The sequence below is a fragment of the Eleginops maclovinus genome, chromosome 18 (assembly GCF_036324505.1).
Source record: "Eleginops maclovinus isolate JMC-PN-2008 ecotype Puerto Natales chromosome 18, JC_Emac_rtc_rv5, whole genome shotgun sequence".
Taxonomy (NCBI): domain Eukaryota; kingdom Metazoa; phylum Chordata; class Actinopteri; order Perciformes; family Eleginopidae; genus Eleginops; species Eleginops maclovinus.
In genome coordinates this window covers 26,278,647-26,294,122 of record NC_086366.1, presented here as the reverse complement: position 1 = coordinate 26,294,122, position 15,476 = coordinate 26,278,647, and the positions used below count along the sequence as shown (strand labels likewise).

The 15,476-nt window shown below is 41.9% G+C and overlaps 3 protein-coding genes across 7 annotated transcripts in view; 1 reads left to right on the top strand and 2 right to left on the bottom strand.

Annotated features, from left to right (window-relative positions):
- Nucleotides 1-1,991, bottom strand: part of mark4b (MAP/microtubule affinity-regulating kinase 4b) — a 57,876-nt gene extending 55,885 nt beyond the window's left edge. For 3 of the 4 annotated variants that reach the window (XM_063906423.1, XM_063906426.1, XM_063906425.1), the window contains exon 1: nt 992-1,990. In XM_063906423.1, the coding sequence (XP_063762493.1) occupies nt 992-1,039 (48 nt within the window). In that variant the 5' untranslated portion in view covers nt 1,040-1,990. Of the gene's footprint in view, nt 1-991 lie in introns of all 4 variants that reach the window. The other variant, XM_063906424.1, reaches the window with a different exon arrangement.
- A 3,848-nt stretch (nt 1,992-5,839) lies between these two features.
- si:dkey-182i3.11 (leucine-rich repeat-containing protein 15) lies at nt 5,840-9,354 on the top strand. The gene is given in 4 exon segments (XM_063907010.1): nt 5,840-5,921; nt 6,414-6,645; nt 7,267-8,011; nt 8,014-9,354. Coding segments are annotated over 3 exon segments (1,944 nt in total). The 5' UTR covers nt 5,840-5,921; nt 6,414-6,426; the 3' UTR covers nt 8,994-9,354.
- A 52-nt stretch (nt 9,355-9,406) lies between these two features.
- LOC134880229 (gastrula zinc finger protein XlCGF26.1-like) lies at nt 9,407-15,192 on the bottom strand. 2 transcript variants are annotated; one of them, XM_063907014.1, is made up of 6 exons: nt 14,981-15,192; nt 13,886-13,953; nt 13,580-13,705; nt 13,003-13,282; nt 10,821-11,572; nt 9,407-10,504 (listed from the first exon to the last, which is right to left on the bottom strand). In XM_063907014.1, the coding sequence occupies exons 1-6, from the start codon at nt 15,117-15,119 to the stop codon at nt 10,238-10,240; spliced, it is 1,632 nt and encodes a 543-aa protein (XP_063763084.1). In that variant the 5' UTR covers nt 15,120-15,192; the 3' UTR covers nt 9,407-10,237. The 2 variants fall into 2 exon arrangements, with proteins under 2 accessions (XP_063763084.1, XP_063763083.1); XM_063907013.1 differs by having other exon boundaries at nt 13,886-13,956; nt 14,981-15,190.
- Between the last annotated feature and the right edge of the window lie 284 nt (nt 15,193-15,476).

The window sequence follows — 15,476 nt, the reverse complement described above, 5'->3', positions numbered from 1 at the left end:
ATACCTTACATTACTTAATATCCTCACATTATTTATTTCGATAGTGACAACATATCCTTTAAATACACTTTTTTTTTAGCAAAAAAAGTAGCTATTTGTGAAGGCTTTCAACTCAAAAGCAGTGAGTGATATTCAGGCTGCTGTTCGGTTGGTGTAAGCTAGGTGCCCTTGAGATGAAAGGTGGGGGTTCCTATGTGTGGCTGCACTACTGATGTCAAAAATGTGGCGAGGGGATATTAAAGAGAAGCTTACATGTTTACAAGAAATCCTGATAAAAGACATCCTGAGAAATGCTGCAAAAAGCCTTTCACCTCAAAGTCCTGCCTCCCCAAAACCCAGACACTGTCACAGACAGAAAAACAGCACAATGCATGCTAGCCTGACACAGCACATTCTGCAATATTGTGCTACCCACTGCTGCCGTCCAGACAGCTTCTTTAAAGAAGAAACTGGACAGACCAGACGGGCTGCAGAGGGGGAAGACAAGGTGAAGAGCTGGGAGTAAGGTGGTGGATAGCCAGAGAAGAGGAGGGGTGGGTGCAGGGCAGGCTGGGTGGGGAGAGAGCTGGGTGGCCTTGCATCAAATGCATCAATTATCGATCAGCTGGTGGAAGACAAACATGCGCACTGAGGAGACCGGTGAAGGGGTGATAATAAGATTACTTGAAGGTAACCAACAAATGCAACATTTTGTGTGTGATCACCCCCCCCCCCCCCCCCCCCCCCCCACCCCACGTCCTTCACATGTTCTCCATCCCCATCCTGTGTGTCCAATTGCAACCCGTCCCAAATGAGCTAGGGGAGATTAGCGCGTCTGTGTCGCCTCTCCTTATTGCAGCTGCTCTCTGCACATGCTAGACTAATCTCAGGGCCGGGGGTTAGAGGGGGTTATTATAATAATGTTCTTCAAAAGCACGGTAACACCTAACAGTTACCTATCCCTGCTACTGAAGGAGACAAATAGACTCTGTGTTTTTTATTATCTACTTACATGGTCCGGGTTCCGATCTTTCCCAGGCAGTGCCGTGCGTAAAGACATGTTCGTCCCTGAGTGCGCCTCGTCCTCCGAGAGAAAATAAATAAATGGGCTGTAGGATTGTGTTCACACTGGGTTAAAAACACACCCCAGATTATCCTGGTTGTCAGTCACTCCAGAAGAAAACAGCCTCATACAATCCTCATTGTCATAGTCCTTGAAGGCAGCACGGATCACCAAGACAGTGATCCAGCTTTAATTGATGCGTTAAAAAAAAATCTACATCCAACTCATGACTGTGTGTTGTGGTTGGTAGCCTGATCTGAAGAAAACACAGCCCAGACTAACCCCCCTCTTAGCTTCACACTTTCCCCCAACCTTCCCAGGCGTTATCGGACCATTTCGGTGGACATTTGCTGGCTCGTTAATAAAACAATCCCGGTGGTAATCGGTTTACTTTCAGCTGCATCGGTGTTGTTGTGAAAGCAGAAGAAAACTCAACCATCGATTCAACTGATTTAAAAAGAAACAAGAGAAACAACAGTGGGCTCTGTGCGACCACCACGGGTTGAGTTGAGAAAAAAAGGGGGAGTATCTGTTTTCCTGTTGGCTAGTGAATATTTTCTGGGTGACAAACGTCAACACGGCGGCTCCCAGGGAGGAGCAGTCACGGAAACATAAGCAGGAACCGTCTGAGACCACATTTCGAGAAGCAGGAGATGTACAGAGCCTGGGGAAACCGATTGCGGTTGAACTGAAAGAAAGCGGCGGATGTGCAGCCTTCCAGTCAGTCTCCGGCTCTTCTTCTCACCTCATTCCGTCCTTAGCACCTCTCATTCGGTTTAGCTCCAACTGCTTCAGCGGTGAATTAAAAGTCGCCGGGTTGAGCAGCTGAACACGCAGATATGTGTCCCCGGAAATATGTGTTTTTGAGCGAAGACCATAGAAAACGGAACCCCCCCTTCGCCTCCCGAAAAACCCAGTGTGAGAGAAAGAGGGAGGGAGATGGACGTCAATGAAAGGCAGGGCTGCTGCGTCGCTGTCCGCGCACGCGCACACACGCGTCTTTCTCTCCTCTCCCCCCTCTATTGCTCATGCTGCCTTCACGTACTCCTTATTAAATTAGACTTCCGGTTTTCTGAAATCTTGTGCGAGTTTAAAGGCATGGATTTTTAAGCATGAGTTTAAATCACTATTTACTGACACTCGAAAGTTTTATACTCACATAAAGGCAACAAAAGGCGTATTTCATTATCATGACAAAGTACCTTGAATTTGACCTCGTGGAAATCCACCAAACTCCTGTTTTTTTACTTTTTATATATCACGATCGCCGCATGGTGGCTAAAATAATTTGAATAAATGTTAGTTTGAAAAAAATATAATTAGGATTATTAATTTGATTAGGATTATTATTTAAAAAAGAATATTATATGTATATATGATATACTTTTTTATTATTAACGTTTCTATTTTATACGTAGGATTCTTGAGTTTTATAGTGCTTGTTTTTCTCTGTTCTTTTTTGTGCTTCTGTGGAAAGCATCTCAACTTGTATTTCTTTATCATTATCGTCCTCTAGTGGCCAAAAGTATTTCTAGAGACCAACATATCAGTTTGACATTTGTATATATATTTTTTCAAATATCCCCCATTTATGAATTTGACATTACTTTTGTCTTACTATGTTTATTGTTTTGGATCAAAATATGTGAAAACCGACGTGGCCATTTACCACACTCTAATTCAAATACATCATTATAGTTAAAACCTGCTGTTTCTTATCAAGGCCCTTTCAAATGTGAGAAATATGTTTTGCTTTTGCTTACATTTGGACGAAATGCATTGTAAATATAAATCTTTGAGCGATATACATACAAGTACATACAATATACCCTCCTTTTTCACTTATGTTTTTTATGTATTTATTTTTCTCTCAGTTTATTTACCATTGTCATACAGTACCAGATATCTCTTTAATACCATATGGTCACTTTTCTTAAAAAAATATATATACTGCTACATTTTTTCCCATGGTGTACGTATCTGCTGTTTTGTTTTAGTTTTTTACTTATTGTGTTATTAATAACGTTTGCATATTTAGCCATTTAAAAATATATATCCTCACTTTATCTGCACCATCTGTTGTCATCATGTAAATGTTTGCGGGACAAATAAACAATATCTGATCTGACAGCTTTTTACTCCTTCAACATCAAATGTAACAAAAAAAATGCACCCCTGTTTTTGTAACTTCTCACAGAACTTGATATTATAAATCAAATGGTGAAACCTACATTGACACTGCACTTTGTTTTCCCCCTTTGGCACTTTGCTCATATACATCAATTTGTCAATTCTCCACAGTTGGGAACATTGACAGTACAGCTCTTGATTCGATTCGTTGCGAGTAACAAATGAAAAAAAAGATAGGACTGAAAAAAAAGAAGTGATATCAATTTGTAGCACCCTTTAAAACCGCACTCTCAACTTGAATGAAAGGATCTCTAGAACTGAAAATAGGGTTATATTCTTAAAACAAGCTTCCTAAGACCTCATTGAAATACCTTTTCATTGCACCCAATCCAAGAAAATATGATTGTATTACTGTTAATTCAGATTTGTTTTGAATGATGTACAGTGTATTTGACAGTCAAATGTGTACCATCCTCTACATTCTACCTATTGCACCAATTACAAAACATGCATTCTAGCATCATATTGACTCAGTAGCGAGTAGGAGTTTTCAAACTGGCCAAGCCCATATATTTGATCTTTTTTGCTTATTGTAATAAATAAAATTCTAAATACATGCACATACTGCCGACTCTTGGAGTCAATGTATATTTGTGAAACCAAGTAAAACAAGTAATATGGAGAGGACAATCTCATTTAACTTTTTATCCCTGTTTACTTTTGCTCATTTTCACATGGCACACCTGCCCTCTTACTTTCATAACAGATGGAGAGAGAAGAGCCTTTTAAAGTTAGCATATTTGTGACTTGTGTTTTTCATGACTACATCACAAATAAAAATCTTACCTGGACCGATCTGGACCTGTTGGAGCGAACCCAGGGCCTCATCTTTCTCCTATTTCCTGGTAATAGATTAGACCTTGAGTGACCTGAACCCCCAGCAGCTTGAGATGCTGATAAAGGAACAAGCAGGTGAGCAGCGCAGCAGATTCACTGTCAACCCTCAGAGAACTCTGGCAGAGATAGAGCGGAGGGCAGAGAGCTGCTGCTGAGATCGCAAAATAATCGATGCTGGAAAGAACAACTGGAGCTGCAGTCCATATTTCCATGGATTGCAGAGCCTGTTCTGAACACTGTGTTACAGAGAACACCAGCATCACTATCATCACTGCCCGGTCAGCTGGCCTTAAACCTATTAGAGAGAAAAAACACTACATGTGGAATCATCAATACATCTAATGGGCTATGGAAAAGCAAGGGAGGTGGGGTGAGTCGGTTTCTGTTGCTTTCTACATTTGCATGTGTGTGTGTGTGTGTGTGTGTGTGTGTGTGTGTGTGTGTGTGTGTGTGTGTGTGTGTGTGTGTGTGTGTGTGTGTGTGTGTGTGTGTGTGTGTGTGTGTGTGTGTGTGTGTGTGTGTGTGTGTGTGTGTGTGTGTGTGTGTGTGTGTGTGTGTGTGTGTGTGTGTGTGTGTGTGTGATCTGAGCACGTCAGCAGGGATAGATCCAACCAATGGCTCATGTTGACCCCAATGACATCAACACACAAACACACACATATTTGAGTACTTTAATACTCATCCCCTGCCAACAAAGGTCCTCACTTTGTTGACATGATGTATCCCCGAGCTTTTGAGTGTAACCATCACAACTACACTCTTCACTACGCTAACACAACAGTAGCTAATTTGAACTTTGAACACTAATTGCAATATTTATGACTAAGTCTTATGTGTATTATCTTATTTTTCTTAGTATTTTGTATTTTCATCTGCCGTAGGAAGCTTTTCCCTTGCTTGTGATGTGTCAACATTGTGAGAAACAAACTCGAAAACCCTTTAAAACTCTGAAGTAAGAATTATGTGAAAAGTTTGAAATAGATCATAGACATTTTGACTTATTAAATCAGAATGATGATGTACTTTGCCCAATTGTATCGAGAAACATTACTATTTATGTAATAATAGAAAACAATAGAAATGTTGAAGTCCAATGTTTCGATAACAAACCAAAAAGGGCCCATAGAGGTACAGGTAAATATCGGTTACAGGATAAGGTGGCTGGAAAGCCAAGACATAATCGAAAATGAAAATGTGGTAGGGGTTGAGAGAAAATGGCCCGGTTATGTTCTGCAGGGCTGTTGAGCGGGAGTGGATGTGTGCCAGAGGATCTGGTAAAAGAAACCATGTGAGACCCTCTGCTGGATGGATGGAGTATGGCCCTGGAGGGACCTTGGGAAGACAGCATCAAACACAATCACAGACACCACAGAATATATTCTAAGGTAAAAGGTCAAAATTGCCCAGTAATTCACAAATAATTGATTCCATCCATAAGGTTCAAAGTGGTGGAAGGTTCCTGAGTTCAGGAAGGGTTGTCAGTGTTAAACAGACCTGAAATCTTGTTTGGTGGCATTCTTACATTTGCGAAGTGAGACACTGAGACATCTGCAGTGGACTTTTATTGGTAAAATAAATATGTAGAATATAGTTCTCTTCTAGTTGCTAGTGAGGAGCAGCGTACTCTTGATCTTTCCGGAAGAAGTCTTCTATTGCCAGACTGTCTGATGTGGTTTGTCAGTGAGAATCGAGACTTGAAATATGTTTTTTGTCATTCTTCTAAGAAAGGTCCTTTCCAAACCACACCTTCCTGAGCTACAGATAAAGTAATCTCACACAGTGACAGCATCATTTAGTAAAGTACGACAGAATAGCCTGCAACACTACTTCAAGCTCTGCCTTTTCATCAGCGGTGAGTTCATTTAAACACAATTACAATTGTATAGCAAAGCAAGAGTAGAGCTTAAAAAGGTATTTACTGAAAAGAGCTTTCGTCATTTTGACCAGTAAAAAAGTAGCAGTTACTAAGTATTAGAATCAAAAAATACTTCCAAAAGTATTAGCAAATGTACTTAGTTACTTTGCACTGCTGCTTCTGACTTTATCCAAAAATAAATAAAGATACTTTAATTATAATTTATATAATTACATTTTTAATACATTTTATTTATGACGCGTCTTTACAAGGGCTAAAAGACACTTTACAAAGATTACAATTAAAAGTCAAATTAAAATTGAGCTCATGTAACAACATTTAATTAACACCAGGACACAAAAGCCAGTCTAAAGTCTGAGTTTTTGTGAATAATAAAAAAGAAAATGACCTATAATGACTCATTATTTTGGTTTCCAATTGGAAAACCATTGTAGGGTTTTAACTCTCCATGTTTATCGTTGTTTTCAGCCTGCTGGAAGCCATGATGCTGGCAGCCATGATTCTGGCCTCTCTGAGCCTCTGGGTGTGGGCGTCTGACCTCTGCCCCCCTGTCTGCCAATGTCTCCACAACCTGACCTTCATCATGTGTCAGGACCAAGGCCTGGACCAGATACCTGATCTGCCAGAGAGCACAGAGAAGCTGTACGTCTCTTACAACAACATACAGGAAGTACCCAGACATGGGCTGGAGAAGCTGCAGGTATGAAACACACAGCAGCCTGAAAGTGTACTTTGTGGTTTTTGGTTTTGAAAATAACGCAGCCCCGTTCTAATGTTCCTATGTCTTCATGTGTCTTCTACAGAAGTGATATCCTGTAGTAAGACAGTGATGAATAAAACCTTGCCCCTGGTTAGATGAAAATATATACTTTCCTACTGTGTGTGTGTGCTTAATGTGAAGCTACCAACAGCAGCTGGTTAGCTAGGCTTAGCACAAAGCCTGGGAACTAAGATTGATTTCCTGGCGCTGTCCAACAAAGACAAAATCTGCTTATGGACACATCAAAAATGCACTTATTAAATCTAAAGTGTTAACCCAACAGTTTATCGCCTGACTTTTTCTGGGATGGTACAGGTTGCCAGAGAGCCAGCAGAGATTACAAGATTTCCTGCCTTGAAATATTCAGTAAAAAAGGGAAATATTTTTAGAACTAAAATATGCAAAAACTAAAATTGACCTTTCCATTTTTAAATGTTTCTGTTGTGATATATCATCTAACATTCAAAATAAGAGTTTAATTTCTATGCTAAAAATATAAACATGTATTTTGGATGAAACATAAAACTCACGAGTCCTCTCTTCTTCCTGGATATTGTGCAGGTCCTGGATCTGACTATGAATCAGATCAATTTCATCCTAAACCAAGTTTGGCCCAGCATGACGAAGCTGTCTAAGCTCTTCCTACGCAACAATAACCTGAGGTTTCTGAAATCGGATCAGTTCCCAAATTGCCCCATTCTTACCGTACTTGACCTGAGTCAGAACCAGATCAAACATATACCGACCGGATTCTTCCGTGGATTAGCTCAACTGGAGACGCTGAATGTGGAATTCAACCAGATTCAAAGGTTACAGGTCGGGGCATTGGAAGGAGCCTTCCACCTAACTGACCTCAACCTACGCCATAACAATGTGTCCAACATAGAGGAAGGTGTGTTCAAAAACCCTGCTGTGTTAGAAAAGCTTGATCTGTCTAGTAACAGAATTACAAGTATTAGAGAGGGCACCTTTAGAGGAGCGACAGTTCTCCAACATCTGGACCTGAGTGGCAACATGCTGAGCTCTCTGTCTGAGGGATCGCTGAGAGGCCTGACCATGCTGAATCAGCTGCACCTCAGTCGCAACCTCATAGATTCTCTTCCCTCTAAAGTCTTCAACGACCTGACAAGCCTAGAGATACTTGATTTGTATAGTAACAGACTAACATCTCTTCCTCTTGACGTATTCAGTAACCTGAAAAACCTCACAGAACTGCAGCTGGAGAGCAATCGGATCTCTGCCATACCAGTTGGGGTTTTTGATTCTTTGTCAAAACTCAAAGAGTTACAGCTTTCAAATAACTGCATCCGGAGCTCCACCCTGCTCTGTTCAACAAGCTCAAATCACTGCAGAACCTGGACTTGGAGAACAACACTCTGAGGCACCTTCCCAAAGGCCTTTTCCACAAGAAAAGGGTCCTCAAGGAGATACACCTCGATGACAACCACATCAGGTCTCTACATCACTCAGTCTTTCACAGTTTAACAAGACTAAATACACTGAAGCTCTCTCGAAACCATCTCACCTCTCTACACCCAGACCAGTTCAGAGACCTTATCAGTTTAAAAGAGTTAAATCTAGATGCCAACCACATTGGACACCTTTCTGCAAGCCTGTTCCTGAATCTGACCAACCTTTTAATCCTGAATCTGGACCATAACAGTATCTCAGAGCTTTCTCCTGATGACTTTGTAGGGTTGACATGCCTTAAGGAGCTCGGGTTGAGCTTCAATCAGCTCCATGACATCCCGCATAACACCTTCTATCCCCTCCACCTTCTCCGAAAGCTTCAGCTAAAGAACAACAGCCTGGAGAGTTTACACCCTCAGCTCTTTACCCAACTTTCGAAACTAACGGAACTCAACTTGGATGGAAACAAGCTGGACCGCCTGCAGCCTGATGTATTTCAAGGACTTGCAAAGCTCCAGAAGTTGAGTTTGAAGTCCAACCAGCTCCGAGCAGTGGAGAATGGGACTTTGGGGCCTTTGGGAAACCTAAGAGCTGTTAATCTGTCAGGTAACCTGTGGGACTGCACCTGTGCACCTGTTCTCTACATCAGCCGCTGGGTCAACACGCACAGTGATAAGCTCGGGGACCGGCCCTTTTGCTTCTTCTCCTCTTCTTCCTCACCCCTAACTAAGGATACACCACTTTCTCAGGCAGCTCAGTCTCCCCCTCTGTTACAAGATCAATGCATTCCAAAGGCTGCAAGTGGCTCATCTCTTTCATTTCCTCTAGAAATGCTGAAGCTGATCACAATATCTCTCCTAGCTCTCGGCATACCGTGACATCCTCTGTGGTGCCGTTGGGTTCTCTAACTCTCTTCCTGCTCTCGCTTTCTATGTCTGCTCTCTGTTTAGTCTCTATGTACTGTAATGGTGCAAATCAAATGGCAAATGTGCATTGGATTAATGTCGCAAAAGTGCAATATTAAGATAGATGTTGAAAAAATGTTAACTTAATGATTTAATTTACAATAAAATATAGAGCTAAGGAATTGAATGTGGATATGAGAATGTATTATTTGGTAGTAAAAATAAATCGTACAGATTGCATTTTGAAGTAAAGGCTCATTGTGGCATTAAGATTTAGATTTAAGGTTTTCAAGGTTGTTCCTCTAAACCAGTCAAAAATAAACCTTTCAAATACTTTTAAGTTCTCCGATGCATTATTAAAGCAATTAAAGAAAAAGCTCACAAGATTTAAATAACAATGTTTATCAGTTTGACAATTTTGTAAAAAATATCCACTCCACAAGAGAGGTTGGGGATGACACATACTTACAAAATCACTGTTCGGGTCTCTCAGCCAGCCCATTGGCTCTTCTACTGCACACAAGACAGTGTTGTTTCCAAAAGTCAAAGGGTGTTAAAAAATCCTGATATTACAATAAATGTCAGTCACACTTTTTTAGCTTTAATCAGGGTTGCAATTCAACATCTGTCGGCAAAAGACTGCTTTTAATTGTGGCTGGTAAGATTGTTTTTGTTATAGAGATAGATTCATCCCACTATTGTTTGTGTCAACACATTGGCAGTCAGTGTGTACTTGTGTTATCTGTAGATGTAAAATCCCCACAAATGCAAAGAAACATTTTTAAACTCTAAAAAAATGTGCAGTGTTTTAAATTCACAGATTACACATTTACTCACGGGTTGTCCATCTGTTCAAACAAATAATATCGAGAGCTAGTGAAACTGGGGAATGTGAAAACTGCCGGCAAATGTTTTAATTAAGCTGAGACCAAAAGTGTAGTATATAGAAAGAGTTTTCTAAGGCCTACACAGCTTAAAGAAAGTGTCTGTTATACTCTTCGTTGTTCAGCAGTACCCAGCCTCAAATCATTTGAGCTGATTTTATAATGGTGCTCTTCAACTTCAATTTAAGGCTGATAACATTTTTACTAATCCAAACTCCACACTGCATTTATCTTCACCACTTTAGTCGAGGTTGGAATCTGCAAAACCAAACTATATATTCACCAAAAGCACCTAGGTTCAGGGATGTCATCCTTCCCTTCACAGTTTAGTCTTTAGACGTAGAAACACTTGTGGTCCTTCAGGTTCCTCAGATAGGAGAAACTCTTCCCGCACTTGTCGCACATGAACTGTTTCTCCCCGGTGTGTATCTGCTGGTGTGCTTTCAGGCTGTTTCCCTGGTTGAAGCTGCGGCCGCACGTGTCGCAGCTGAATGGCTTCTCCCCGGTGTGGATGCGCTGGTGTCTGTTCAGGTTTCCCGTGTTGCTGAAACACTTCCCACATGTGTCGCAGCTGAACGGCTTCTCTCCCGTGTGGACAACCTTTGGAGAGGAAGACAAGAAGAAAGACTGTAACTGAATTCATTTTCAGATGTAAGATTTATAATTGTGAAATCATGAATACAGATTTACATCATATCGGGCTTCATGCGAGACATGTTACTAATTCTAACTCAGCCAGCACCAGGAAACACAGGGATGTAGCAATTGCAGACCATTTACATGCAATACAGGAGAGGGAAAACCCCAAAAGCATAAAGGGCTCCTTTAAGACGACATATCACAGCAGACTGATGGAGGGGGATGTTTCTTCAGGTTTCTTGGCTCTTCTGTTGAGCAATACCTAGTGCAGACCCACCCGATGGGATTTGAGGCTGCTGTGCTGTGTGAACATGCGTCCGCAGGTGTCGCAGGAGAAGGGCTTCTCCCCGCTATGCGTCTTCAGGTGAATCTTCAGGTAGCTGGACGACTTGAAGCTCTTACCGCAGAGCCCGCAGCTGTGCGGCCAGTCCACGGTGTGGTGCTGCTGGTGCAAGCGCAGGTCTGTGATGGAGCTGAACTGCCGGCCGCAGATCACACACGTACAGGGGATGGTCGCTGCGTGGGTCTGGAGGTGTTTGCGCAGTGAGTCCACACAGGTCACTGCGGTGCCGCACGCCACGCAGGCCAGAGACCTCTCCCTGGAGCCTGAGTGGGAAGTCTTCTGGTGCATCTTCAAGGCACTCTTCTGGATGAAACACTTGCTGCAGGTCTCGCAGCTGAAGGGACGCTCCCCGGTGTGTATCCGCTGATGGCCCTTCAGAGTGTCCTCCTGGTTGAAGCTCTTGCCACAAGTCTCACACCTGAAGGGCTTCTCCCCGGTGTGAATGCGCAGGTGGCGCTGCAGGTTTCCCTGTATGGTGAAGCTCTTGCTGCAGTACTGGCAGTCGTAGGCCCGCTCCCCCGTGTGGACCATCTGATGCATCTTTAGGCCGTGGGCTCGGTAGAAGCTCTTACCGCACTGCTCGCAGCGAAACGGCCGGACCTCGGCGTGCAGGCGCTGGTGGTTCCTCAGCAGCTGCTTGAGAGTGAAGCCCTTCCCACAAACATCACAGGTGTGGGGTCTCTCACCTCTAGAGGGGAGCAATGACTCGGTAAAATGAACAGAAGGACATTGTCAAAGGTTATACTGTATGCTTTCCAAAGCTCCCCAATAAACATTTATAGACAGTAATCACCGGGTCAGCATCTCTAGTGAGTTTTAGCCCCTTTTAGCTGGTTGTTTCTGATTTATGGCACTATACTGTATGGTTTTGTCTCATTTTACTCATTGACCCCCATTTTAATAAACCAGCTAGCTGAAAGAAAAATGAAATCTCTAAGTGCTAAATATGTTTCCATGTGTGTTAATGTGGATTTGCCTCAACATCATCTTTATAAAGGCACTATCATTTTCAGTACAACCACCATAGACTGACAGAAGGTGTAGGAATAGTCACTGTGACATCACACATTGGTTAGGGAAACACAGTTTGGAAGCCTCTAGTTTGGCCTTTTAGCAGTCACCATATTGTTTTTTTGGAACCAGACTGAATGTTGATGAAGATATTTTTCAGGCAACAAACATTGTTTGATTACATTTCCTTTACTGAAAACACATTATGTTTTTTGTCTTTAAACTTTGACCTTTTCACAGACAACACCAGGACACTGCAGCAGCGACCTGTCTATCACAAGGTAGCCCAACAGCAGGGGTGTCCAAACTACGGCCCGGGGGCCAACTGTGGCACTTCTAAAAGTATAATGTAATATGGCCCACAAACTTTTCTTGCATTGTACTTCTAAGATATAAATGCAAACATATTACACAGCAGAAATCATGTGTTAAGAAGCCCACCTTTCAAATAAATTCAGTCAATTAAAGATGAAAACGTTTTCTAACAAACCTTAGTTGATAAAAAAAAAGCCCATTACTTATTTGCATAACAAGCTTGAGATATATCCTTCCTTTTTCCCCTTATTGTCCGACCCTAAACAGGGCTGTGATGGGGAGGCAAATAGAGAAGCAATCTGAGGCTTCTGTTTTAAGGCTGACAAAGAAAAAAAATTAAACCCTACGGAGATCTGTGATAGGCAGTGTTTTTTCATTAAGCATATTCAAATATCAGGCATAATTTACCTACGTTTGATTGATTTTGCTAACTTATAACTTAGCTTATGATATCTCACCTCTAGGGGTCCAGCTCTTTTTATATGTTTCTGTATGTGGCCCTTCCCTAAAGTATACACAGCCTATTTTACTCTAAATGGGACTGTAGTTTACAAAATAATCCTCATGCTCTTTTGAAAACGTGTAAACCAGCACTTGAGAGCATGAACTCATCAGTAAATGTTTACAGAGTAAAGTAATAAATCATGTCAGAAGTTTGGCTCATTTTCTTCTAGGACTTTTATCTGCAGCTATTGAGATGCCCCCTGCTGCTCATTTGAAAGATGCAGGTTCAAGGCGTTCCATTGGTTTACGCTTCAGAGGAGTCCAGCAGCTCGATGACTGCCCCCACCTGTATGAAGCAGAATGTGAGCGTTGAGGCTGCGCTGGAATGAGAAGCCTCTGCCGCACTGAGAGCAGCGGAAAGGCTTCTCAGTGCTGGTCCCGTGGACGACCTGGTGAGCCTTCAGGTGCAGCAGTTTGGTGAATGTCTTCCTGCAGAATTTGCAGCTCAAAGGCTGCTGGTTCTGACTCTCCTTCCTCACTCTACCTCGAAGGGACTTTGGCTTAACAACACGTTTAGGTCTGGTAGTTAATCCCGGGTCACCGTCATCTGGATCATCTGGCTCCATCTAACAGAAAAAATGAAGGAACTCTTTATTCATTGCCTCTAACCCACTGCGCCTTTACTGTTTGAGGTGTGCTGCCTACACTGGCAATGTAGTAGGATCCATTAACAGGTGTAGTTCATGATATTCTCAAGCTGCTACATTAACACTTAGGGGCAATTAAAAGTCCCTTCATCATTTTGAAAAGATGGACTATGTATGTAAAGTTCTTTACTTTATAAAGGGGAACACAAACTCTCAAAATTCTGGGAAGACAATTAAAACTACAAACAGAATGAATTAGGGATTTGTCAAAACCACCTGGTAGTCTGGGTCGTCGTCGTTGTCCTGGCCCGGATCTTCTCTGTACTGACCGGAGTCAGAGGACGCCTGGTCCGCCAATGCCTCCAAGCCTTCCTCCTTTATTATCACCGGTTGGACACTGTCCTGAGAGGAGAAAATACGGACACGAGTCAAAACATGGTGTCTGGGTAACTTATAATAAAGATATATGAACACCCTGTACACACCATTTGTGTACTTAAGAAACGATAGAGGGACACCGATATAAAGCCCAGCTGAAATTAAGATTGTCAGAACACCTACATCAAGAAGACAGCACTTTACCTCATATGTTCTGCCTTTCCACAGGTGGATTATAGGGGACCTCTGCACTCCAGCATCTCTGCTAGAACCTACTGTGAACATTCAGAGGGGGGGGGCTCAGTCTTTCTGTTCTGTTCATCAGACAATACGTTTAAAGAACTGTTCAGCAGGAGGCTGCTCAAACAGCGGTACAGAGATATATTGTGGATGTGAAAACTTCCTATACTGTCAAAGTTAAGTGGAAATAAAAACACAAAACAAAAACCGTTCAGGAGAATGTACAGGTTATTAAAAAAAGACGACAACACATGAATTAAAGTTACTGTTCTGTACATCGGTGCAGTGGGGAGAAGAAGCTCCGTAATTTCCGGACTATAAGCCGCTACTTTTTTCCCACGCTTTGAACCTCGCGGCTTATACAATGACGCGGCTAATTATGATTTTCCTGCTTTCACAAGCTTCACCGCCAAAATGGGATTTTGAAAAAAAATAGACAAAAAACTGAGCACCGTCACATAATGTGACGTAAATCGAGCGTGCTCAAACTTCCCATCATTCTGATTACGGTAGTCATTTTGTCACCCTCATCATGGCAAAGACACGGAGAAATGCATATGATGCAGCTTTCAAGTTGAAGGCGATCGATCTGGCAGTTGGAAAAGGAAATAGATATAGACATGTGCGGCTTATTTATGTACAAAATACATATTTTCCAAAAATTCAGTGGGTGCGGCTTATATTCAGGTGCGCTTAATAGTCCGGAAATTACGGTATGTATAAAGTAACAATGCTGCATGTAAGAACATTCTGTTATAAGTAAGTTATTCTGCATTCAAATCCTAAAAATATATTGATTTTAAGTTTAGATTGATAATCTGAATCTGTATAACTAAAACTATTAAATAATTGTAGTGGAGTAAAACCATAAAGTAAAAGCATCAGTACCTCAAACAAACACAGTTTGTACAGCTGTTTCCCTTCCGCATTTAGGCCAAAATGTACACTTTTTGCAAAAGGTGAGCTACATTTCGACACGTGTCATAAAGTTGAAAACGCATCACAACAAAGCTGCAGTGTCTCATGAATAAAACCAGACAGTGAGGCTACAGTAATCACCTCTGCGACGCTTCCTCCTCGAGCGCTGGCTCTGCACAGGTTCTCCTGCCTCTCCGTTATTCTGAGCCCTCCTGTCCTCCTTCTCTATGCCGCTTTCCTCCGTCAGCTCCTCCATCACCTCCTCCGTCAGCTCCTCCATCAGCTCCTCCGTCAACTCTTCTGTCAGCTCCTCCGCCTCCTGTGTGCAAGACCTTCAAAAGTCCTTAATTTAAGTCCTTCGCGTCTTGTACCAAAATATTTTTACATTGAGGTATTTCTACTTTAAAAATATCTCCTTTCACAGACTTGTGATATTAACTAAATGCATAACACCTATTATAATATATATATATATATTTTATAAAGGAGGCCCCAGATGTGTACTAAAGTAAAAGCTCTATTACCACTTGTAAAAATAGCCTACTCTAAAAGTGTGTGAGTATAATCAGCTGTACTGTATTCAAGGTTAAATGCTCAATGCTGACATATGTCCACAGTGACTATATTATTGAAATAA